This window comes from Schistocerca piceifrons, chromosome 2 (genome assembly GCF_021461385.2).
Source record: "Schistocerca piceifrons isolate TAMUIC-IGC-003096 chromosome 2, iqSchPice1.1, whole genome shotgun sequence".
NCBI lineage: Eukaryota > Metazoa > Arthropoda > Insecta > Orthoptera > Acrididae > Schistocerca > Schistocerca piceifrons.
Genome location: NC_060139.1, coordinates 867,992,698 through 868,019,648, shown reverse-complemented (window position 1 = coordinate 868,019,648; position 26,951 = coordinate 867,992,698). Strand labels below are relative to the sequence as shown.

The window sequence follows — 26,951 nt, the reverse complement described above, 5'->3', positions numbered from 1 at the left end:
TGTATTATGAAATAAGTTATAGTTTAAATTAGCATCGGGTTCCTTGTACACCTCATCCCAGTCGAACTGCTGAAGATTTTCTCTGAAATTTCTAATTGTTGAGTCATTAATTGAATGCACAACTTTGGAGGGTAGTTTTGAATTACTGAATGGAGCTATGTCCTATACTGTAACTAGCTGAGCATCATGATCAGAAAGCCCATTCTCAACAGGACAAGAATTTATGTTTTTAAACCTATCTTGGTCTATAAACGTGTTATCTATCAATGTTCTGCTGTCCTTTACTACCCGAGTAGGAAAATTAATGACAGATGTCAAATTGAAAGAACCGAGCAAGACTTCCAGGTCATCCTTCCTATTACAGTCTTTCAGTGAGTCAACATTGAAGTCTCCACAACTAATAATTTGCTTTCCCCTATCTGACAGATAGCACAACAAGGCATCCAGGTTTTCCAGGAATAAGTGAAAGTTTCCTAAAGGGGACCTATATACTGTTACAATTATAAAAGAGCCCTCCTTCAGTTAAAGTTGACAGGCACATGCTTCTATATGTTGCTCTAGACAAAACTTTTTTGTATCTAAGCCTTCTACACAGTGATAACTTTTGACATAAGTGGCAACTCCTCCTCCCACCTTATTCTCTCTACTCATATGTGCCATGTATGGAAGTGAAATGTGGATGATAAATAGTTTGGACAAGAAGAGAATAGAAGCTTTCGAAACATGGTGCTACAGAAGAATACTGAAGATTAGATGGGTAGCTCACATAATGAATGACAAGGTATTGAATAGAATTGAAGAGAAGCGAAATTTTTGGCCCAACTTGACTAGAAGAAGGGATCGGTTGGTAGGGCATATTCTGAGGCATCAAGGGATCACCAATTTAGTATTGGAGGGCAGCGTGGAGGGTAAAAATCGTAGAGGGAGACCAAGAGATGAATACACTAAACAGATTCAGAAGGATGTAGGTTGCAGTAGTTACTGGGATATGAAGCAGCTTGCACAGGATAGAGTAGCATGGAGAGCTGCATCAAACCAGTCTCTGGACTGAAGACCACAACAACAACAACAACAACAACAATGAAATATATTTGCTACCTATGACTTATCATTTGTAGTCTTCCATTGCATTCAATAGTGATGTTATCTTGTTTAGTGGCAGGTTGTCCTGTCTCTCATTTCACTGCATCCCATATAGCTTTAAGTCTGTTGTTGTAATTACTGATTTCTGATATAATATGCATGTTCCTTGATTTTTAATAACTTTTCTTTGTAATTTTGAGTAGTTTCACAGTGAGCAACTACTGCAGAATTTCTACTTATTCTTGCCAGCAGATACATTACACTTTTCTATTTCAAGGTACTTTAACCTCTCTACTTATTCATATTTTTTTAATGACTGTTTAATGTCCTTTCTGATTATTTATGTGGAATGCTGTTTTAAAAAAAAAAAAGATATGAATTTATCATGGAGTAGAGTAAATTTTGTGTTGCAGTTTGGTTCATTGTAAATTTCATCCTGGGTTATCTCATGTTAACTATTGTTGAAAATGTATGTTCTGGTGTTGTAATTATTCAAACTGATTTCCATGAGGAGTATCAATACCATTAGCTGTTATCTTACTTATCCTCACTAAGTGTGCATCATGACCAGAAAGAGCATTTCTTACTGGATATACAGTTATGGTATGTTCTTGCTTTGAGCTTCAGGAGACAAAACAATATCCATTATTGCCCTACTGTCTTTATCCACCCGTGTTGGAAAGTTAATAACTAGGATCAAGTTGTAGGATACAAATAAGGTTTCCAGCTCATTTTCCCTGTCAGAATCCTTTAGAAAATTGCCGGCCGGGGTGGCCGAGCGGTTCTAGGCGCTACAGTCTGGGACCGCGAGACCGCTATGGTTGCAGGTTCTAATCCTCCCTGGGGCATGGATGTGTGTGATGTCCTTAGGTTAGTTAGGTTTAAGTAGTTCTAAGTTCTAGGGGAATGATGACCTCAAACGTTAAGTCCCAAAGTGCTCAGAGTCATTTGAACCCTTTAGAAAATCGACTTTGAAGTCACTACAGACTATTAACTGCTTGCTGTTTTCTGACAGCATAATAAAGACTCCAGATTCCTCATAAGCATTTCAAAATTTCCCAATGGGGATCTATATACAGTTATAATTAAAAGTGAACTATTTTTCAATATCAGTTCACAAGCAAACTCTTCAATTTGCTGATCGCTACAAAATAAATAACTTTTGTAGATATTGATCATGATATAGTTTTACAAGTGCTTTGATTACTTACAATTTTTTAACTGTATTTTTATTTTATCCTTCTGTATATTTTTGGTCATGTACATCTTGTGCAGATATAGGACAAGTCAATACAGAATGAAACATTACATATGTTTTTGTTGTGGTCTTGAATCCAAAGACTGCTGTACTGTATTCATCTTATGTCTTGGTCCACATTTATGACATTGATGAAGGAACCCTCACAGTATTTGCATGAAATGATTTAGGAAAAGCACAGTAAATCTAAATTGAGATGGTAGACAAGAGTACACTCCATTCTCCCAAAAATGAGGTTAATGTCTTAATAACTGCACTGACTCCTTCAGTTGGCCCCTACAGTACAAAGTTCTTTGATATACCACAATTTTTTTTAGATAACTAGTAATATAAACATAATGTTGCTGTTCGTGGCTGTATAGTTTAAGGACTCCTGCTTGTTACTTCTGAACCTTGAACTGTTTGCTACTAGTAAACTTTTTGTGGCCAGGAATGTCCTCTTTTCTTAGCTAGTCTGTTGTTAGTACCACAAGATACTACAAAAGAGAACATTGCTGTGCCTCTTGCCCTCCATCATGCATTATTTAGCTTCCAAGGTAGCAGATTTCCTTAACTTTGTCAACTTCGTGGTCACCAATTTTAATGTTATGTTTATTGCTAATCTCATTTCTACTAGTTTATTGCTAATCTCATTTCTACTACTGTCACTTACTTTCGTCTTTCTTTGGTTTGCTCTCATTCCATACATTTACCTCTACCTGTACATCTATACCCTACAAACCATTCAGAAGTGCTTTCAGAGGATACATCCCATTGCATCAGTTAGTTATTAGGATTTATTCCCATTCCATTCATGGTGATTGCCAACTAATCTTGTCCTCAAAATCCCTGTGTGAGGGATTGTTGGAGTTGTAGTATATTTCTAGAATCATAATTGAAATCTGGTTCTTGGAACTGTGTAAGTAGGATAGTTTACATCTATTTTCTGGAGTCTGCCAGTTCAGTTTCTTCAGTGTCTCTGTAACACTCTTCCAGGAGTCAGACAAATCTGTGACCATTCTTTAGTGGTATTTGGTACAGCATTGAGCATTATTCCAGAATGGGTCACATGAGTGATTTGTAAGCAATCCTCTTTGAAGACTGATTGCATTTTCTCAGTATTACAGCAACAAACTGAAGTCTACCACTTGCTTTATCCACAAATGAGCCTATGCGATCATTCCATTTCCTAACCCTATAAAGTGTTACACACAGTTATTTGTAGCAGTTGGTTGATTCCAGCTTTGACTTACTGATATTATAGTCATGGTATACTATGTTTTTTATACTGATATTATAGTCATGGTATACTATGTTTTTTATGAAGTGGATAATTTTATATTTCTAAACATTTAAAGCAAGTTGCCAATCTTTGAACCACTTTAAAATCTCTTCAAGATCTGACTGAATATTTATGTGCAGTTTCTTTCAAACAGTGCTTTATTTGAGATAACTGCATCATCTGCAAAATGTCTGAGGTTGCTATTACTATTGTCCACAGGGACATTAATACACAACATGAACAACAAGGGTTCCAACACACTTCCCTTGGGGAACACCCAAAGTTACTTTTACATCTTTTGATGACTCTCCACCCAAGATAACACGCAGCATCCTCCGTACGAAAAAATCTTCTACCCAGTCACAAATTTTGCTTAATACCCCATATGATCATACTTTTGACAATAATTGTAGATGTTGTACTGAGCCAAACACTTTTCTGAAAGCAAGAAATACTGCATCTATGTGACTGCCTTGATCCAAAGCTTTCAGTATATCATGAGAGAGGAGTGTGAGTTGGGTTTCACTTGATTGATGTTTCCAGAATAAATGCTGATTGACATGGAGCAGGTCATTCTGTTAGAGGTATCTGATTATGTTTAAGCTCAGAATATGTTCCAAGACTGTACAACAAATCGATCTGAAGGGTCTTGGACGGAAGTTTTGCAAATTGCCTCTACTGCCCTTCTTGGAAACATGTGTGACCTGTGCTTCCTTCCTTCGAATTACTGTACACGGTTTTTTGTTTGAGGGAGCTATGATAGATTACATTTATAAGAGGTGCCAACTCAACTGCAAGTTCAGTGTAGAATCAGAAAGGGATTCCATTTTTTTTAAAGGGAGTGTATAATCCATCTGGAATCTTATGTCTTCGGCCGTTTCCAAGTACACCTCTTCCTCTTGTGATTTTACAACAATGTATTCACTATTACTAGCTGAAATTAATTGCAGAACTCTATTAGCATTTCTCCCCTCATATTCCTACTACCAAGCCCGTATTTTCTGTGTCTTTCTCCAGTGCAGCATTCCAATCACCCAGGATGAATATTAAATTTCCTTCTCCCTTTACATATTGAGTTACCTATCGAATGTCTGCATGTGCTTTCTCTATCTCTTCATCTTCTCCTTGTGAGATTTTCATATATGCCAAGCTATTGAACTCAGTTAGATTGCGTCCGCAGCTTGTGGTCTAGTGGCTAGCATTGCTGCATGGGGTCCCGGGTTAGATTCCTGGCCGGGTTGGGGATTTTCTCTGTCTGGGGACTGGGTGTTTGTATTGTCCTCATTATTTCATCATCACCATTTGTGACAGTGGCTAAATTGGACTGAGTAAAGAAACTGGACTGTGTGAAAAATTGGGACTTCGTACGGGCGCTGATGACCGCGCAGTTGAGCGCCCAATGAAACCAGTCATCATCATCATCATCATCAGTTAGATTGCTGTCAGTTCTCAGAATAACCCTTCCACTGAATTATTCACAGTAACTAACTCTATGCCTTACCTTCTCATTCATAACAAATTCTACTCCCATTAGACATTTTGTGCTGTTGTCGATTTTACCCTTTATTCAATTGACCAGAAATCCTTATCTTTTATTCATGGTATGCCTTTAGGATTTTCATTGACCATCACTATGTCTAGTCCGAGACTTTACGTACCCCTTTTCAGAATATTTAGCTTCCCTACCACATTCAGACTTCTGAAATGTCATGCTCTGACGTATATAATATGGCCTTTTTCTGTGTTATTCAGTCTTTTTTTCACATGACCACTTTTCTCTTGGCAATCCCCTCCCAGAGATCCAATCCAATTAGGTAACAACTTAAAATGGTGTAAACACATAGCTAAACTAATAAAGCAGCTCGGTTCAGCATATTTTTCTCTTAGAAGTTTCTCTCATTGTAATGACTTGAGGACAAAAGTTTTGGCTTATTTGGCATATTTTCAGTTCCTGTTTTATGAAAATATCATCTGGGATAGTGCAGCTTAAAAAATTTAAAAGCATTCATTTGGCAGAAGAGGGCAATAACAATATTATGTGAATTAGATAAAGCCTAATTGTGCTTTTTTTAATTAATGTATTTTCAAATTTTCATACTCAGTTGCAGGAACGTTTAGGCCTGCTTTGTAATGGTTTTTCTTGCTGATAATAGAAATAAGTTTCAGCTGAACTCCGCCCAGTCACACCACAAAACTAAAAAATATTTTTCATGTGGACTTAATCGGGCAGAAAGGTACCCAACAATTGCCCATCCTACATAAAACAAGAAACTGGGAATTATAATTAATTCAAAACAAAATTAAACATATCACAAGATACTCACTCGACAATTTATATTTCATTATTTATATTAAAAGGTTGAAGAATCCTTTAAGCTAACTGGCAAGTAGCAGTTTCCATGGTATTAATATATCAGTTTATTTGTCGAAGGGTCATTTTACAATGATGCAATATCTGTAAGTTCTATACAAGAAAAACATAAGTAAATGTATAGACACATGAATATATGCACATCTTTAATGAGTAGAGGACTGGTGTTCGGTCTTGGCTTTGGTGGAGGAACCATTATAGAATTTGCCTGAAATGATTTAGGAAAAACAAAAGAAAACCTGAATCAAGCTGACTGGATAGAGAATTGGCCTTCATCCTCCTGAATATGAGGTCTGTGTCTTAAGAAATGCACTTCTCATTTGGTTATACCTAATGCACAGTTTTCTTACATTTGTACATACTAGTAATAAGTTAGTTTAATAATATGAAAAATAATTATGCAGTGTTTATTTACTGATGGATAACTTCTCAGATTTCCAGCTGGATCATAGTGTTGTGATATATCATTTCAACAAATGGTCATACTAGCCAACCCCTGGTGAAGTGTGGAACTATAGTGCATGTTCCTATATTTATGAGGGAGGTAGCCATTCCCTCCACCTGGTTGTGAGTGGGTAGTGTACACTGGAAGAGCATATGTTGACACATTGTCAGTTTAATATCTCCACAATTCTCATGGTGCACACTACACATACTTGAAGATTACTTTTTAGGACCATGACTAGGTGTGAACTGTGCCTCTGTTAAATCTTTATGTCTTACATTCAGTCTGTCTTTACAACAGAGTCATCATCCACTAATAATGAGTGAGATGTTGGACTCTTTATACATTGTATAAGAGGTAAATTCTTGACTGCCTTTTTATGCAAATGTGTTTTAGTTGGTGCTTCATCTCCTTGGGCAAATTTTGATACAGTTTAAGTATATGATAGAAAATACTATTTAGATCTGCTTATTTATTTTACTTGCTAGTTCTTGTGCTACAATTGTGTATAGAACTATTTGTGACATACTTAACATTTGGAAGGAGAAACAGCATTGGTTGTATTTTTTTGTTTTATTATCCGCAAAATGTTTATGTGACTGCTCTAAGCTTGTTGATACCAGTGCCTACCAATTTTAATTGTATATTACAGCACTGAGGATGGTCACTAAGTGACTGAAAATCGATTTTGCGGATAATAAAACAAAAAAATACGACCAATGCTGTTTCTCCTTCCAGTTATATCCATTGTCTGGTTGTGGTGCTCCATGGAGTCGCCAATCAATACTTAGCATTGTTCCTGATGTGCACAACAGATTGCTAGGTGAACTCACTTTTCGCAGAAATGATACACAATTTTTCTTAAATATTTCCTTATTATGAGCTTGAGCACTACTTTTAATTAGTATTCTTATGGCCCTTTTCCACTGATGAAAAATCTTCTCCTTACTTGGTCATTTGATCCCCTGAAAAGAAACCTGTAGTGTAGAATTGATCATACATAGGAATAGTATGTCCCACAAGGTGGTAGCTTTTCCAGACTGATGAGAGGATTGTAAAGGCGTAGTGTGTTGATGACGTTCTCTTTGCCAGTATCTTTATGTGATCATTTTAAGTCTATTGACAATTCCTAAAAAGTATGATTTTGCTACATAGTCTATGCATTTTAAAGCTGCTTGAGGAGTGTTGGATATTCTGAACCAACTACATTTGCTACTAATGTAGATCACTATTTTCTTTCAAAAATTCTAATGTAATCAAGTAAATATTAAACTACTAATATCAAATGAACTTAAAATATTTAATACAACTGAAGGAACAGCAGCTGTTTACATAGTAGTGGCTTTGTCTCCAATTTAATAAGTTTCATTTAGCTGGAGCAATCACAAATGATATATTTCAACAGTCTTTGGACTGGTTTGATGCAGCCCATCAAAAATTTCTCTCTTGAGCCAACCACCTCATTTCAAGAGTAGCTCTTACACTCTACATCTTCAATTATTTGTTGAATGTATTTCAGTCTCTGTCTTCCTCTACAATTTTTACCCTCTACAGCTCCCTCTAGTATGACAGAAGTTATTCCCTGATCTTAACCCACGTTGTATCACCTTTTCTGCGGTGACTCTGTTCATTTTTTAGCTTATCAATCCATCTAATTTTCAATATTCTTCTGTGAGGTCACATCTCAAGTGCTTGAGTTCTCTTCATTTCGGGTTGTGCTCCATATGTAAATTCTTAGAAATTTGCTCCCAAATTAAGGCCTGTATTTGATACCGGTAGACTTCTTTTATCCAAGAATGCCCTCTTGGCTTGTACTAGTCTACTTTTCATGTCATCTTGCTTCAGGCAATGTGTGTTATTTAACTTCTGAGGTTTAACCTATTTGTGATATTACTGAATCAATAATTGAAATAGTTCAGCAGATATCAGTGATGAGTACTGGTTTGTCTGCGTAAGACATTATACAAAGGGTAGATGAAGTATAGTGATGTCGCAAAATAACACTGTTTTAACAAGTACAAGTTATGCAGATTGGCTCTTCAGTTAGTTGTATCAAATATCTTTTTATTTGCTCTGTGTCGGGTTCACTGAGTCCTGTTGTAAGAGGAGAGAACCAGATTTTTCCAGTTTTTATATTAACATTCAAATGAGTAGTTTATGAGCTTTTTTTGTCATCATGATTTTCATTATTTGTTGCTTTAGTTAAAAGAACTTGAGTAATAGGTTACGAACTATCCTGTAAAGACAACTCATATGATTCATACGTTGGACTACCTGTTTTATAGATGTTTTCAAATAATCATCAAAAAACTGTAGTAGTAGTAATAATAATAATAATAATTTTGAATGTCTTTTCAGAATGTATAAACATGTTTAACACAGCTTTTTAGCATTGTAATTTTCATTTTGGAATAGTTACTTTTTGCACATTTCTGTAATTGCATACATATACGTGGGTTGACTGAAAAGTACTGCCTCCACCTCCGTATCTCCTCAACAGTTGGCAGCATTGGTATGCGGCAGGTACTGGCTTGTTCCATAGCCTCTCTCTACAGCTCCAGTTGGCGGGAAGCCTTAGCATTGAACGGTTGTGTTGTTACAGTGTAAGGTATGTAACCCTGCGCCAATGGTCGCTCAATGTGATTTAAGCAACATGCAGTCATTGAATTCTTGAAAACAGAAGGTGTCACCCCAAAGGAGATTCACCAGAGAATGAAAGAAGTTTATGGTGATTGTGATGATGAGAGTACTGTATGTTGTTGGGCGAGTGAGTTTAAAGATGTTGAGGCAGGAACATATGACCTGCATGAGAAACAAAGAGTTGGACGTCCTATGACATCATCCACTGAGTTTCACAAGCAAAATGTTGACAGATTGATTCAGGACGATCATCGTATTACTCAGAGAGAAATTGCAAGCACAATCGGCATTTCACAAGCACGTATGGGTCACATTATTGCTTTACCCCGGATGCTGACTCGTGAAATGAAAGCACACAGACTTGAAATTAGGCAGGAACTCCTCTCACATTACGAGAACGAAGGTGACGACTTTCTCCATTCAATTGTGACAGGAGATGAAACGTGGGTACACCATTATGACCCAGAGATGAAATGTCAGTCTATGGAATATCGACACAAAGACTGGCCCCAGAAAAAGAAATTCAAGATGCAGCCCTCAGCTGGAAAAATCATGGTCACAGTGTTCTGAGGTGCAGGTGGTGTTATCCATGTTGATTTCCTTGATTGTGGAACAACAATAAATTCAGAGTGTTGCATCACAATGCTGCGAACTCTGAAACGACAGCTAACAAGGGTCTGAAAGGAGAAGGGAAATGTTTTCCTGCAGCATGACAGTGCCAAACCACACACTTCATGTGCCACCACAGCAGAGCAGAGAGACTGAATCTCACCACCGTACAGCATCCTCCATAGCACTGTCTGACTTCCATCTGTTCCCGATATTGAAAGACGATTTGCGGGGACATAATTATGCTTCTGATGAAGACATTGGTTGCAGAAACCGAGTGTCAACTTCTTCTGTGATGGCTTTAGAAAACTTGTTCATCATTGGCAGAAATGTATCCAATTGGCTGGTGATTATGTGGAAAAGTGATGTTGGTAATTAAAGATCTCCAGGGACTGTAAAGACAAGATTAAAGTAGTTATGGCATACGTAAAGGCATTTCAGCAGTCCTTCTGTAATTGGAATTGGAATTTGAAGTAATCCTAACATGTGGCACCAGGCTATACCTTTTGCCTTGCACTGCACAGCAGTTTGCAGAGTGTGTATGTAGATGTAGATGGGATAAATCAAACACAATGAATAATTGAATTATGGTGCATGTATCGTAGTTGCTCCTGCATCTTTTATAATGTCATATACTAACCTTTGATTAGGTCATTGTCTCAGTTCTTTTGTGTGTTTCAGAATCTATCAAAGAACTACCTTACCAAAGAACTTCCTTGGTCAATCTCCTGTATTCCTCCCATCTACATTTCATTTTAAATAGTGTCATAATGACATCTTCCATCTTCCACATCTGCCACTTCCTTGGCCCTTTCCTATTATTATTATTATCATCATTATTGGTTCATGGTAAATGGTCTGTCACTTAATTTAGAAAAAACATAGTTCATTCAATTCTGTAGAAGACGAGATACATCATGATCAATAACAATACAGCATGGGAGAAAGGAAATTTGGAACTAACTGGAAATTAGCTTATTTCTTGTACTCCGTTTTACTGATGTCATATATAGCTGTTGAGACAATTCCACATACACACACACACACACACACACACACACACACACACACACAAAGCATTAATTGCAGAGAAATGTGCTGTAAGGATATCTGGTATCTATTCTCAAACTTCATGTAGGCAACTGTTCAAAAAAATGTGCATACTGACAACATCCTGATAATACATTTATTCTCTCACTTTCATAATGAATTAAAGTTGCTGACAGATAATGGAAGTTTTAAAAACAAATTAAAATCATTTCTACTTGACATATCCTTCTGTTCCAAAGATGAATTTCTGAATCGATAATATCTGTATCTTCTTAAGTTACATTTATCAATTTTTTTTCATTAAGAGTTAAAAATCGAGTTATGTAATTAGACCATGTCTTGTCATGTTTTCTCAGAGAAAATGTATGTGGATCTAGAAAAACTAAGCTGACAGCCAAAACCAACTCACCGGATTCAGTGAGATATACAAGTCTCTTAGAGTTCATTATGAGCCCAAGTGCTGTGCATAATGTTGTCCACAACTGGATAATCACCAGTGCCAGTTACATCTAAATAATGTGTTCATTGAACACTGCAGATTTCCTTCAAGTTACTTGGCAGTAATAAGCAACACAGTCAAGAGAAAGCAACAAAGAAGTGACAATATGAAAGGAAAGTTGCTACTCATCATATAGTGGAGATGCTGAGTCACAGATAGGCACAACAAAAAGACTATCACGATATAAGCTTTCAGCCAACGTGGTCTTTGTCAAAAATAGACGTGCATGCACACACGCATGCGCATGCGTGCATGCACGCGCGCACACACACACACACACACACACACACACACACACACACACACACACACACACACACACACACAGCATTCCATCCTGGATTTTCCGTTGTTCAACAAAGAATTGAAATGGATGTGGTACTGGTGGCCTCTTTTATTGGAGTTGTAGATCATGGATATTTGGGCTAGTTTTTTGTGTTCAAAACTGAGTACACTGGAGCTATGGCATCTATAGTATGCATGTAATGTCTGCTACTGATGATCAGTCAGTCTCTGTCTCAACTGCTGGCTAAGATGATGGATAAGTAGAAGCACTGAACAGAAGACAGGCAGTTTAAACAGATTATTCTCAGCTTATACAGAGGACATGCTACCGGTTTTGTGTTCTGGATAAAGTTTTCCTTAAGAGAGATGACTCATTTATTAGCTGCTTAATATTCCATGTATTCAATGAGAAGTTAGTGATGAGACTGTGATCAAAATCTGGTTCACACTTGAGAGCAGTTGTGTTGATATCTTGATCTAACAATTTTTGAATAGACTCTGAATGGTATATCTAAATCATAGAGATAAAATACTCCCAGTGATTTGTTTGGCAGTTTCCCTTCAGATGGGTTGTTAAGGTGTTAATTGACAACCAAAGAGAAAATAAATACCATTTTCCATTTGAAAAAAAAAAAAAAAATCTTTTTTTCCTCATTATTTCCCTCCTATCTCCTCCCTTTCAGTTGCTTGTTCCATAATTGCGTTTATGTTGATTTGGTGCACTGTTTTTTATGCATTCAGCTAAATTGAATGTCTTTGCTCTACAAGCATGGTCATGTATGTTTCTTTTTGTGTTAGCATCCGCTACTAGTAATATATATAGACTGCGTTGACAGTATAAAATTTTCATGTCAGTTACAACAAAAGTGTGAGTAGTTTTGAATAGTATGTAGCATGGCCTCTGTTTTAGTTCATCTGCCTCTGAATTAAAGGGGCTTTGGTATTCTGTAAGTTGATGGTCATTGTCACACTTCATTTACATTTTTTGTTTTAGTGAATGCATTCGAGCACACAGACAAACACTAAGGATATATTTAAATAAAAATTTGTATGAATTTAATCACCAGGCTGTTTTTGTGCTCAGATAATTATTAGTACCCACCTTGAATATTTATTTAGTTGTATATAAACAATTGTACACTTATTAAAAGGAAGGTCTCTCATGAGAAACTATGCTAACATGTAAGTGACAAGTATAACAGATCCTAATGATTAGATATTAAAGCAGTGGTAGCACTCCTTCAACCACTGCAAATACCAAGCAAGGACCATTTCTTCAGTATTGCACATTGGTTGCAGTTAAATTTTATTATTTTACGTTGTTAATAACATATCATTTCAAGTAATTACAGGTTGCCAATAGAAATTCTCATGACTTCATTGAACTCTGTCACCAACTCTAGGTGTTTAGTGTAACTTTTTATGCTTTTATTTAAGATCTATATGTTGTCAAATTATGATACATAAAATGTGTTCAGGGGAGACAACTACTTGGAGCTGAGGTATAAAATGTCATTCATAGAATGAGATGTTCCACATCCTTGACATCCATTGGTCAACAAAAGATGTTCGTGGGTTATGGTAGTTAGTAAGTAGGAAAGACCCCACTTTTGGGAGGTTTTTTGATTGATTTGTGCAGATCGGGATTGTACTGATTGTGTGCTGCCGACGTCCGCTGCAGACTGTGCTGCTGACGTTGTCCGCTGCGGACTGGCAGTTCTACTTGCTGGGTGGAGTTCTTTGACCTGTGGGGTTGTGAGGGGAGGTATGGAGTGCACATGATCTCCATGACACCAAAGAAATCATCACAGCATTGATGTTCATGTTTTATTGTACTGTTGTTCCGAGTCTCATTGGAGATGGGCATATGAGAACATCTAGCTGGGCTGTAACACATGTATAGTTCATTCATTAAGAGAAGTTGGAGTTGTACATTATAGGGAATACATTGATTTCAACTCCTCTGAGTGTGTTTTCAAATGGAGCAAGAAAAGTCTCTTTCCATATCTTTGACATAACAGATTGAACTCCACAGGGGGGAAGGTGTGTTACATTTCAAGGATACTGAATAACAGGACCCCTGCAGTGTATTGTGTGGTGACTGCAGGAAAAAGTAAGAGAAGCAAGAAAACTAGCAAGATATGGAAGTTACTACTGGACTGTTTCAGTGTCCTATTCCAAACACCACCGTTAGGGATATAAAGACCAAAGACATTCCAGAGTCACTGTGACCAGAAACACTTTGGATTAGTGTACATCATATTTCTGTCCTGCCACCCACATTTAGGTCTTATGTGTTTTCTCTAAATTAATGCAGCTGAACACCAGGATGGTTCCTTTTGAAAGATCACAGCTGATTTCCTTCTTCATCTTTGCGTAATTAAAGCCTGTATTGATCTTATCATCAGTGACACATTAAGTTCCAATGTTCCTTTCTTCATATGATGCTAAGTCCATCCTCATTATTAAAACAGAATAAATGTGAAACTGTTTGCTGTTATGCAGCGAGAGAATCAGTGGTTGACTGAACACACATTTCTGTAATTTTGTGCACTTAGAAAGCACTTGCAAACAATGTGACCCTCTTATAAATGAATATATTGACCTCTCTAGTTAAAAATGAAAAAAATATTCCACCCGTAAGTCACACTAGATGATTAGGAATATAATACTTATTGACCATCATACTATGGGGCTGCTTACATTATTTCTTTTAAATTTTTAATACCTTTATCAGTTTGTGGACTGCAATCTGAGGGGGCTTTCTCTGAACTGAACATACACAGTGCAGGCATCTAGTCCAGTTGATATGGGCTTTCAGTGTAAGGCATGTGTCTAAGTCTGTATTGTTATCCTGGACATATGTTTAACCCATCATAAATATCCGTTTAATTAATGTAACTTTAGATTTACATTTGTTTGAAATTAAAATTGTTGTTTGAAAAGTCTCTGCTGTCATTCCTTATCTGTAGTACTTAGCATAAAAAAGTGAGATGTGTATTTAAAAAATAATAATTTATCTGTATTACATTTTACAGAAGAATGTGCGGCATCTGACCTAGGGCAAAGACCAAAATCCAAACGTAGCCTTGATTTCTCCAGTCCACCACTGAAACTTGTTCAGAAAAATGTTTCAACAGAAGTGCCAATTCTTTCAACAGCCCCGACAAATGGCGACATGGTATGTACTCACTAATTTATCATCTGATAGAGGCACCAAAAATTGGTTCATTGAAAATAATTGTTTTGTTAAATTTTTTTGCCTATGTTGGTATTTGATATTATTATTCTGAGGTGCCCAAAACTGTGCATGAATAGTATGCGCCTTTCTCACATGCCAGTATTGACCTGGAAACCTTGAAGAAATAGTCCAAATTCTCCTTTTCTTTTCTGTAAGTGGTCACCTATGATGATAAATAAAATTATGGTTCTCACCAGGCAGAAAAGACAGTGTATTCAGATTAAGGAGGAACACTCATGACTCCAGTGCTCAGTGACTTTTTTCCCCTTCTTTCTTTCTTCCTTTGCGGAATACAGTCAGAGATGGATGGACAGAAATATAATGTGATCTTCCAGAAACTTGTCGTCCCAATACAGCAAGAGTTGCCTGTATTTTATAATGAAATAAAACCCTGTTTTATAAAAAACTACCAATTGATTAATTTTGCCAACTAGTTACACAAAAATCAGCTAAAAGCATTGGACACTGACACTTGTGTGTTCAGTTGAACTATTTGATACACTTGTATTAGATGATACACATTTTCTGCTCAGTATCATTTTGCAATAATTTGTTCTTTTTAATACTTTGTCCCACCAAATCTATGAGTCCTTAAATGTTTGGAGACATAGAACTGTGTAGAAACTATGATGATATTGCAGTTCACTTAGAATTACTTTTTATTATTATTTCTTTCCTTTCTCAGACGTTATGTCTGGTTAAAAATGGAAAGTGATGCGGACTTCGATCAAGCATGACTTCCTTTTAACTGTACGGTATATGTTACATTGCATTTAGGAACTTTTGGGTAATTGAACATGTATCAATAATTACAGATTTCTGTAGTTGTATATATACGTTTGGATGTAGTTGTATTGTGTTGATGTACTGGTGGATGTTGTGTGGTATGATTCCTGTAGTTGACAGTATAATTGGTATAATGTCTACTTTATCCTGATGCCACATGTCCTTTACTTCCTCAGCCAGTTGGATGTATTTTTCAATTTTTTTCTCCTGTTTTCTTCTGTATATTTGTTGTATTGGGTATGGATATTTCGATTAGTTGTGTTAATTTATTCTTTTTATTGGTGAGTATGATGTCAGGTTTGTTATGTGGTGTTGTTTTATCTGTTATAATGGCTCTGTTCCAGTATAATTTGTATTTATCACTCTCCAGTACATTTTGTGGTGCATACTTGTATGTGGGAACGTGTTGTTTTATTAGTTTATGTTGTATGGCAAGTTGTTAATGTATTATTTTTGCTACATTGTCATGTCTTCTGGGGTATTCTGTATTTGCTAGTATTGTACATCCGCTTGTGATGTGATCTACTGTTTCTATTTGTTGTTTGCAAAGTCTGCATTTATCTGTTGTGGTATTGGTATCTTTAATAATATGCTTGCTGTAATACCTTGTGCTTATTGTTTGATCCTGTATTTCAATCATGAATCCTTCCGTCTCACTGTATATATTGCCTTTTGTTAGCCTTGTGTTAGATGCGTCTTGATCGATGTGTGGCTGTGTTAGATGATACGGGTGCTTGCCATGTAGTGTTTTCTTTTTCCAATTTACTTTCTTCGTATCTGTTGATGTTATGTGATCTAAAGGGTTGTAGAAGTGGTTTGAAATTGCAATGAGGTAGCCGATGTATTTATATGAGTGATTGCTTTGTTTATTTTGCTAGTTTCTGCTTTTTCTATAAAGAATTTTCTTAAATTGTCTACCTGTCCATAATGTAGGTGCTGTCAGGTTGATAGACACACAAACAAACACAAACATACACACAAAATTTGAGCTTTCGCAACCTAAGGTTGCTTCATCAGGAAAGAGGGAAGGAGAGGGAAAGACGAAAGGATGTGGGTTTTAAGGGAGAGGGTAAGGAGTCATTCCAATCCCGGGAGCAGAAAGACTTACCTTAGGGGGAAAAAAGGACAGGTATACACTCGCGCGCACACACACACACGCATATCCATCCGCACATACACAGACACAAGCAGACATTTGGCACGAACACACTCAAACATCAGTGAGTCTGCATGGCATTGCCTCATCTCACTGAGATGATGGAACAGATCCAGCACAGCATAGAGTTCATGCTATCTGTTCTTGGCTATGCTGCATGCAGTTACAACACAGCAAGAACCTCATTTTTCAAATCACATTTCTATTAAATATACTGGCAGGACTAGGTTTTGCTAGATCACTTTTGTCTTGAACTGGATGGGGAATCGCTTGTCAACTGCCAAAGCAATCACTTTACAAATGTCTGCTTGTGTCTGTGTATGTGCGGATGGATATGTGTGTGTGTGCGAGTGTATACCTGTCCTTTTTTCCCCCCTAAGGTAAGTCTTTCTGCTCCCGGGATTGGAATGACTCCTTACCCTCTCCCTTAAAACCCACATCCTTTCGTCTTTCCCTCTCCTTCCCTCTTTCCTGATGAAGTAACCTTAGGTTGCGATAGCTCAAATTTTGTGTGTGTGTTTGTGTTTGTTTGTGTGTCTATCAACCTGCCAGCGCTTTCGTTTGGTAAGTCACATCATCTTTTTTTTTAGATATATTTTTCCCACGTGGAATGTTTCCCTCTATTATGTCCATAATTTAGGTTTTTTATATCGATAAATCCCCTTCCTCCTTCCTTTCTGCTTAATGTGAATCTTTCTGTTGCTGAATTTATGTGATGTATTCTATATTTGTGGCCTTGTGACTGTATTATTATTATTATTATTATTATTCTGTGACTACATATACAAGGTGGAGAAAAAACGCCACACTTGGCAGTTGGCAAGCGATTCCTCATCCAGTTCAAGACAAAAGTGATCTAGCAAAACCTAGTCCCGCCAGTATATTTAATAGAAATGTGATTTTAAAAATGAGGTTCTTGCTGTGTTGTAACTGCATGCAGCATAGTCAAGAACAGATAGCATGAACTCTATGCTGTGCTGGATCTGTCCCATCATCTCAGTGAGATGAGGCAATGCCATGCAGACTCACTGATGTTTGAGTGTGTTCGTGCCAAATTTTTTTTCCTTTCAATTAAAGTATCAAATTATATCCAATTTACACGTCCACAATGGAGTATCTTGTGTATTTCTCTCTGTTACTGTCACCTTTATTTAAACATTAAGACATCACATGAACTTCTTACAGATGTAAACGACCAATTGGTTTTGTCCATGACACAAATAAAGCCATTAGAAAATAGTAATGGATACAGTAACATCGTCTGTTTCTAATGAGGTACAAGAACAGCACAGGCAGGGTACACTAGATTGCACATTTCGCTATGCACAATAATTCCATTCTGTACATTTGATGTTCAGGATTATCGTCACAGAACCGGTACATCCACAAGCAAGCAACTTTCAGTGATGTTCAGAGCGACAACCTTGCATTTGTAAACATTTCGCCACTTACAGGATCATACTTAACTGGACCCTAAGCAATATACTTACGTCCACCATTGCCGAAGTGGCACTCATGTGTGATATTAGATTGTGTACATCCATGGGTGGAGCTCTATAAATTAGTTCCTTTAACCCACAAATAAAAATCTAGTGGATTAAGGCCCTGGGAACATGAAGGCCAGAAGAGAGGACCTCCATGACCAGTTCAAAACCTAGAGATGCATCATTTAAATAGTTACACATATTCATGCGCCACCATGGTGAAATTGTTGCCATTGTCGAACATCAAGTAGAATGTTTTCTGATACATGAGGCAAGGTCTTGCAAAGATATTTATGATACAGAGATGCATTCAACTTTTCCTGCAATAGATAAGGGCACAAAAGCATTCCTCCCATAATTCCAGCCCACAGGCTTATGCCAAAGCATGCGTGAAAGCCACATTCGTGGGTAACATGTGGACTGTGTTCCGACCAATAATGCCTGTTGTGGAGGTTCAAAACACCTTCACGAGTGAAGCTAAATTTGTCAGTCCATAATACATTATTTCTGAAATGTTCATTACCTTCTATGTGGTTCAAAAGCCATTTACAAAATTGTACTCACTGAATGTGGTCTACTGGCTGTTGGTTTTGGGTGTAAGTGTAACGATATGGTTGCAGTTCTTCATGGTGTGACACTTCAACAGCCACTGTTTGAGGTATCTGGAACTGCTTTGCAACACCATGGGTACTTCACTGAAGTGAAGTGACTGGTGAACTGTTTCAAGAATCACACCACAGTTTGTGGAGTATGTGTAGACCTTGGACAACATCTGTCCATTATTTGTGGATAAAGATTACTTATTTCCCTTAGGTGTTGCTTGAGGCAATGAAAAACATTCTTTTCAGGATAACGCCTTTGCACGTATCATGCAGCATACAAACTAGTACCAGCAGCAGCAACAGCTTGGCTATCAGGTGCACCCAGCACCAAAAGCATATTGACATATTCATCATTTGTGTACTTCATTGGGAAGCCGCACTACATGAGCTTGATAGGACTAGCTATGATTGGGGACTGCGTGGATAGTAGACACATGCATGCATGCTTATAAATGATGATAACTAGGGAACAGAAGCCTAAAAAATAAAAAAATTAAAAAAAGGAACCTGGCGAGAATTCATACTATGGCTTCATGGTGGGTGTAGGTTTGATGTCTCAGCAGTCTATTCACTGAGCTACTACTTCTAGTATGGTAGTGTGGTATGATACATGTTCCTCTGTACATACCGACATGTTACACAATGTGATAGCATTGCCAGCTCCTTGTTGTTATTCATTTGTTTTCAAAATGCACCTGATCCGATTTTGTTAGATGAGCTTTTGTCTTGAATCTGGATGAGGGATCGCATGCTGACCTCCAAGTATGGCATTTTTCTTCACCCATATATTGTGCCGCTTGATGGATCAATGGGTAAGTGCCAGAGCACCAATTCAAAGGATTGGTGCTTGATCTGAAAAGAACTCCATGTTATATTATTATGAAATTTGAAAATAAAACTTGGAAGTGCAAACGTGGCTTAAAAAACGAAGTAGACATGGAAAAAGTACCTCAGTCTAAATGCCATTAAAATGTATAAGATTTCTAGAAAGTTGTATTTATTATTGTATTTATTTAGTAAATTATGTCTGCTCAACCTTAGTGCAAGCTTGTGACAAATGTAACATCAGATATATCATAAGTATTTATTAACTGTGTTAGTCTATATGTAGTCTTACAATTGTTAAATGACCCTTAGATTGTTATCTGTAGCGAGTGAAATGAGACGTAAGGGTGGCAGTAGATTTGTCCAATTAATTTCTTTTTTCTGGCCCTCAGCCATAGTACGAGGGTAATCCCAAAAGTAAGGCCTCCTATTTTTTTGTAAGTACATAGACCTGTTTATTTCTACAATGGTTTACATCAGTTTACAGCTTGAACATTTAGCTATTTTTTGACATAATCACCATTTCTGTTGAAGCATTTTTGTAGACACTGTGGCAGTTTTTGTATGCCCATGTCATACCAGCTCGCTGCCATGCTTCTTTCACTTTGTTGTCGGAGCTGAATCACTTTTTGGCCAAATGTTCTTTTAACCTAGGGAACAGGTGATAGTCACGGGGTGCCAAGTCAGGACTGTAGGGTGGGTGGGTGATTATGTTCCACTGAAACTGTTGCAGGAGAGCAACGGTTTGCTGAGCAAAGTGTGGGCGACTGTTTTCATGGGGAATGTGTATGCTCTTGCTCAACATTCTTCTTCTCCGGTTCTGAATTGCCCGTTTGATTTCAGAGTCTCACAGTACCTGCCCGCGTTAATTGAGGTCCCAGCAATTCAGCTCTGATGACAAGGTGAAAGAAGAGGTTCATAACTTTCTGAACAGCATGGCGGCGAGCTGGTATGACACGGGCATACAAAAACTGCCACAGTGCCTACAAAAATGCATCAACAGAAATGGTGATTATGTCGAAAAATAGCTAAATGTTCAAGCTGTAATTTGACGTAAACCATTATAGAAATAAAGAGGTCTATGTATTTATAAAAAATAGGAGACCTTACTTTTGGGATTACCCTCGTACATCAGGAACAGCTTGGTGGAAGTGTCCAGTTGCTTCTCATACAAAATCATAGACATCCAGCATTGCTGGCAGCAGAAAAAGTGGTGGGGCCGCATGTGGCGTCACTCGAATGCTGCTGCCAGCGATGTATCTGGCTGCAATCATGAGGACAGCATGGCGGCACAGTTGATGATGGCTGTGAACCTACTCCAGCGAATGGGCATCTCCCTTGTAACTCAGGACATGCTGCCCTGTCTCGTGGTCAAACAACTGAGCTCTGACTCCATTCTGGGATATTGCTCCAGTGTCACAGGCTCATGGTGTACACTGTGATACAGAGATGTGAATCATTTAGCATACGAATGGCTGAGTACTTATAAGTTCCAGATAATGTTCGTTTAGGGCTTGAGGCATGTACTCTAAAGACTTCCATGGTAGCAAGTGAGGAAAAGCTTCTGTCCTGCTAGCATATTGTGGCATCGGCTGTTGGTATAGGGTGCCCAGCTAGCTCCACTTTGCAATGCCAGTCAGCTGTGTTTTGCTTTGCAATGCATAACACTCTCGCACACCTGCAGCTGCCTCTTTTCCCTCTCTGGTGTATTTTTTGACTGTATATGATTGATAAACTGCACTGCCCTCCTTTTCATCAAGACCTGGTTCCTCGGGTCAACAAAACTAGATTACCGTTCACACTAAAGTTCCTGGCTGCTGGACCTTCTGGCCCTGTTTCACCCTGTGAGAATTATTCTAACAGTTGGTTCCCTTAACCGCATGACTTAATCTTACACACTTCCACAGGACCCCTTCCCAGCTTCTTAACTCAAAACACCATGGAATGTATTTCATGACTAGTCTTCTTGCACAATCACTTCTAACTCTCGGTTCCCAAATTACAAGCTAAAATGAATCAATTATTCTTAATATTATCCCCTTGTGCATTCAGCTTTCTTCTGCTGCTTTTATGCTTGGGTTATCCAATCCACTGGAATTTGAACAACAGCTGGGGCTGAGCTCAGCCTTGTGCTTCGTCTTCTATGTACCAAAACAACAAGTGATGCTACAGTGGCTAGTATGTCTATAGTCAATGTTGTCTATTCCCAGTACTGATTTTCCTGATTTGAATTTACATGTTGCAATAAGGTTTTCAGGGAGATCCATCCCTTCTGCTGGTTCAGAAGTGTGTTTTTAGACTGCTTTAATTCTGCCCATAGAGTTTGATTTAAGCTGGTTAGATCTGCAGTAAGTAGCACTTCCTTAGGGTTCTCTGGCCGATATAATGAGGCTGCAAAATATTCAGGTGAGTTATTACTGAAATTGCAGCGGACAGATGGAAAGTAGACCTGATTATCTCACACATTCTTCCATTTAATAACAAACCACTCCCGTTTAATTCTAGCCTATTTGCTAATGTAAGCTTCCCCTGCTCGAAACAACTAGCCTCTATTACCATCTTGTCAAAGCTAGAGTACAACCGATGCAACTTGATTTTCGGAAAGTACAATTATGGCTCAATCACTTCCCAATTGCATTCTATTACCTCTTTTTGTGCCATTAGCAATTTCACTGCACAGGAATCTTGCCCCTCTCTTATTACCGTAATCGGACAGTCTGTGATTTCCCCTCAGTGGCATTTTGTAACATTGTTTCCTCTTTTTGTACATACCTCCCTTGCCCTTTGCAATTAATAGCAGTTGCAGTGTTTTTACTCTTACAAACTTCTTCAGTATACCCCACTTGACAGGATACGCATGAACTATGTAGCCCTCATAATGTACTTGTTTCCCAGCTACAGGTATAGAAATGTAAATGTAAACTTTCGTTCCATCATTCTCACTGATAATATGGCTACCTTGAGATAAAAGGGTAAGATTTTGTGCTTTTGTTTTAAAACCAACCTCAAAAACATAGTAATTCCTTCTATACTTTCCTTAGGCTCTCTAACTACGGCTCTGGCGACAACAAGTTTACCCTTAGCTGATCTCTTACAGCCTGCTACATAGCCTCTTGCAGCTCTGTTGCTCTCCCTTGTGCTTCCTAAACATTATCTTCTACAGACTGCAACCATTGTGTCATTACTATTTCCATATCTATGACTTCATAGTTCCCTGATATTCTGATTAACAGCCTCTTCTGTGGCTGTGTCATATCACATTACTTCTCCACTCAGTTGTTATAGTAGTTGTGTGTTATTCAATGTGTCCTTCTCTAAACCTCAACTATGGGCAAGAATACCTATTACTTTCCTCCACCTTAATTCACTACTGCTCTGCAGCTGCTTATACTAATTACACCAGATCTATATCTAACCTAAAAAAATATTACATGACTATCTCCTAGGCCTTAATCCATACTGGTTCCTTGTTACTGTTTCATTCACAACCTCTTGTTTATCTCCCAATAACTTTCTCCTCACTTTCCCTTTCCAGTCTGCATCTCCTATTCCCGGAATAACTTCCGGACTCCCTTGAAAAGGTTTCAGCTGTCCTACATGCATAATTATTGTTCTCATCGGCAATTGAATCTTGACATTTACTGACGATGTAGCCGCTACCACTTGGTATAGCTGCCGATACTTTGCAAGAAACTTCTTTGTCTTTCCCTTTGGTGTATACAAAGTTGGTCGCATCATTCAATGACCAACCTGATACTGTGGCATTCTTGTCATATGGCTACTGCTTCTTCCTGTTCCTCCAGTGCTTGTGTATTTTCTCTGCGTACACTCTTCCATAGTTCCCTAATCATGCTGGCAAATTCCTTAACATGCTCTTCAGTTTTCCCTTTCTTTGCTTTCTACATGTCGAATGGTGACAGCATCTTACAAATATATACTACTTCATATGGTGATAATCCTGTATTCATATGCTGCTTTGAGTTCTAGGCAGGTATGATGTACTTCAAATAGACATTCCAGTTGGTGTGATGTGAGGCAGCATAGGATCCAAGCATCTACCCGATTGTCGTATGCACTCCTTCAGTTCTTCCATTGGCTTGTCCCCAACTTCTCCACAATCAGTAACTTACAAAATTCCTTGAAGAGATATGACATGAAGTTGGTTCCCTGGTCTGTTGTTATTGTTTCAGACACTCCAAACTTCAATATCCAGTTATTCACAAGTGCTTATGCCACTGTTTCTTCCTGCTGTTTTGGTATTGTGGCCATTTTTACATATCATGAAAAATGATTTATGATTGTGAGTACATGCTTATTCCCTACAGGTGTTTTATTGAATGGACATAAAACATTGAACCCCAGAAATTCCAGTGGTACTAATGCTTCAGATAACCTCTCCAATGGTACTCTTGTTTGACACAAATCTGCTCTTTGTATGCATTGTACACAGTTCCGCACATACTGGTATATGTCTGTCTGCCGCCAATACCTTTCTGCTACTCTTGTGTTGGTAGATCTGTGACCTCCATGACCTGCTAATATGTGATCATGAACTTCTTGTAGCACTCTACTTTTTAACTTCGCTGGTACCACTACTTGCATTCCCAACTTGGTTTCTCTGCACAGCAACCCATCCTGCACACAAAACTGTGACTGTTTACAATACTGCTTACATTCATCATCTGCTCCTTGTGGAGCTTTCCATTCCTTTTGCTCATTACCCACAATATGTAATACTCCTACTTTTCTACTTAAATTATCCACACTTCTGTGCTTCTTCCCTGGTTTATGTGTGGCTTTGAAATCAAATTCACTTAGTTTTACTGCCCATCATATCAACCTACTGGAAGGATCCTTTAACCCCATCAGCCATTTTAATGCTGCATGATCTGTTTTTACTCTAAACTTTTTACCATGTAGGTAACATCTTAAATATGTGATTCCATAAAGAAGGCTTAACATCTCTTTTCCCATTGAGGAATTTCTTTCTGCCTTGATGTGTAAGTACCAGATGTTTTGCGCCTTCTACCTCTTGTGACAGCACACAGCCAAGTGCATGGTCTGATGCATCACATGATAAAACAAATCCTGTATTAAAATCTGGAAATACAAATGTATGACTCAATGTTAAAGCTCTTTTTAGCTCCTCAAAAACCTGCTGGCACTGTTCTGACCACACAAATGTATTACCCTTTCTTAACGATTATGTCAATGGTCTGACAATATCTGCAAATCCTTTTACGAACCGGCAGTAACAGTTCTCTAGTCCCAAGAACTATTGCAATTCGATTACAGATTCTGGTACAGGAAATTCACATACAGCTCTAATTAATTTTGGGTCTGTCTTAACCCCATCTTTACTTATGGTGTGACCTAGGTATACTACCTCTTCCATCACAAAATTACACTTTTCTGTACTCAGTGATAATTTCGCTGCTTTTAACCTTAGGAATATTTCCCTTAATCGCTGAATATGCTGATCCATATTGCTCCCATTGGCAAATATATCTTTGAGATACACTTAGCATTGGTGTCGTTCCAAGCCTGTGAGCACTCCATCCAACAATGTGATGATGATGTTTGGTTTGTGGGGCGCTCAACTGCGTGGTTATCAGCGCCCGTACAATTATCCAATCTTTGCTCAGTCCAATTTCGCCACTTTCCTGGATGATGATGAAATGATGAGGACAACACAAACACCCAGTCATCTCGAGGCAGGTGAAAATCCCTGACCCCGCCGGGAATCGAACCCGGGACCCCGTGTTCGGGAAGCGAGAACGCTACCGCGAGAATCCAACAATGTGTGAAACATTGCAGGTGCATTTTTTGATCGGAATGGCATTCTTATGAATTGGTAGTGTCTCCAGGGTGCCGAAAATGGTTTGTTGTGTCATTCCTGCCATGCAACCTCTGTCTGGTGATAACCATACTCCAAATCCATTGTTTGACAATATTTGCATTGTTTTAAATGATCCATGGTTTCTCTGATGTTTGGAAAAGGGTAGGCATCCGTTATGGTTTACACATCACAACAAAACCTGCTATTCCTGTCTCTCCTAACCCCCCCCCCCCCCTCCCTCCCTTCCTTCCCCCTGTGGAATATTACAAATATTACTTTCTTCAATAATTTCATCTTTCAGGTGTTGATCGACAAATTCCTCCAAAATTTGGTGCAAGTATCTTGGTATTCTGCATGGTCTCCTTTTAATTAATGATTTATTTCCCATTGGTATGTGGGTATGTAGTGCTGTGTAATATGCATAGCTGGTAATGGCCCTTTTGGAAAAAAATAAACCCTTAAATTCCAAAGGTAATTTTTCCATCTGTTCCCTATCATTTCCCTCTAACTGCTTTACTTTTTCTCGTAATGCAGTTTCAGTGGCATCCAGCCATTGTCTGTGGCTGACACCCCTCATGTGCCACCCTGTGTTGCCGAAGATCGATTATGGTAAAATGCTGATATAAGGAATCTAATCCCAGACTCATGTCATAGTCTTCACTCATGTGTGGCACAGTCTCTGCACAGGAATCTAATCCCAGACTCATGTCATAGTCTTCACTCATGTGTGGCACAGTCTCTACACATTGTTTACATTGCACTGTATTCAGACAAAAATCTACGTCCACCAATCCTAATGATGTGACATCTTTATCCCCCTCTCCATGCTGTTTGTACTGTGGTGGGTCCCGTTGCTTATGTTTCACCAGACAGCTACTGGTGACCGATACATGTGCCGCTTTGTCCAGTAATATCTTGCAACCTTTTTTTTCCTTCTATTCCTCTCTCACAATCCACCTCTGCATACAATTTCATAGCATCCAACCTTACTGGGAAGGACCTTAGGTGGATCTGGCATTCCCATTGGTGTTAAATACCTTATTCCTCCCTGGTCCTGTACTAATAAAACTATTATTTCCTCTTATATTATTTCCTCTTATTTTATTCACTTGACTCTGAGGCTGGCGACAATGCCTCCTTACCTGCCCCGTTCATCCACAACGGAAACATTTTATATTAGCTGCAAAAACTGTTTGTTTACCCCGCATTCCAGTTGACAAATCAATCTCCTCAGACTCTGTAGCTAACCACATTGCTGTGTGTAAATCCGTCGGATCACCTGTTCGCACGTCTTGAAATTTCTGCATATAACCCCCTTAAAAAGGTATCGAGTGCTCTCTGCTCAGCTCCTTGCAAAATAATTTTATTGACTGCAGCATCCTGTCCTAATTCATAGGTTCATCCATGAATTTTCCTTATCCTATCTGCAAATTGTTCCACAGTTTCTGTATTTTTGTTAATTATTTCCCTATAGTGTCTGGTACTATTTTGTTTCATGTATCTCTGAATTAACCATT

General features: G+C 38.2%; 1 protein-coding gene across 2 annotated transcripts in view; it reads left to right on the top strand.

Annotated features, from left to right (window-relative positions):
* Nucleotides 1-26,951, top strand: part of LOC124776232 (chromosome transmission fidelity protein 18 homolog) — a 490,396-nt gene that overhangs the window by 5,665 nt on the left and 457,780 nt on the right. For both annotated transcript variants that reach the window (XM_047251092.1, XM_047251091.1), the window contains exon 2: nt 14,540-14,682. In XM_047251092.1, the coding sequence (XP_047107048.1) occupies nt 14,540-14,682 (143 nt within the window). The remainder of the gene's footprint in view (nt 1-14,539; nt 14,683-26,951) is intronic.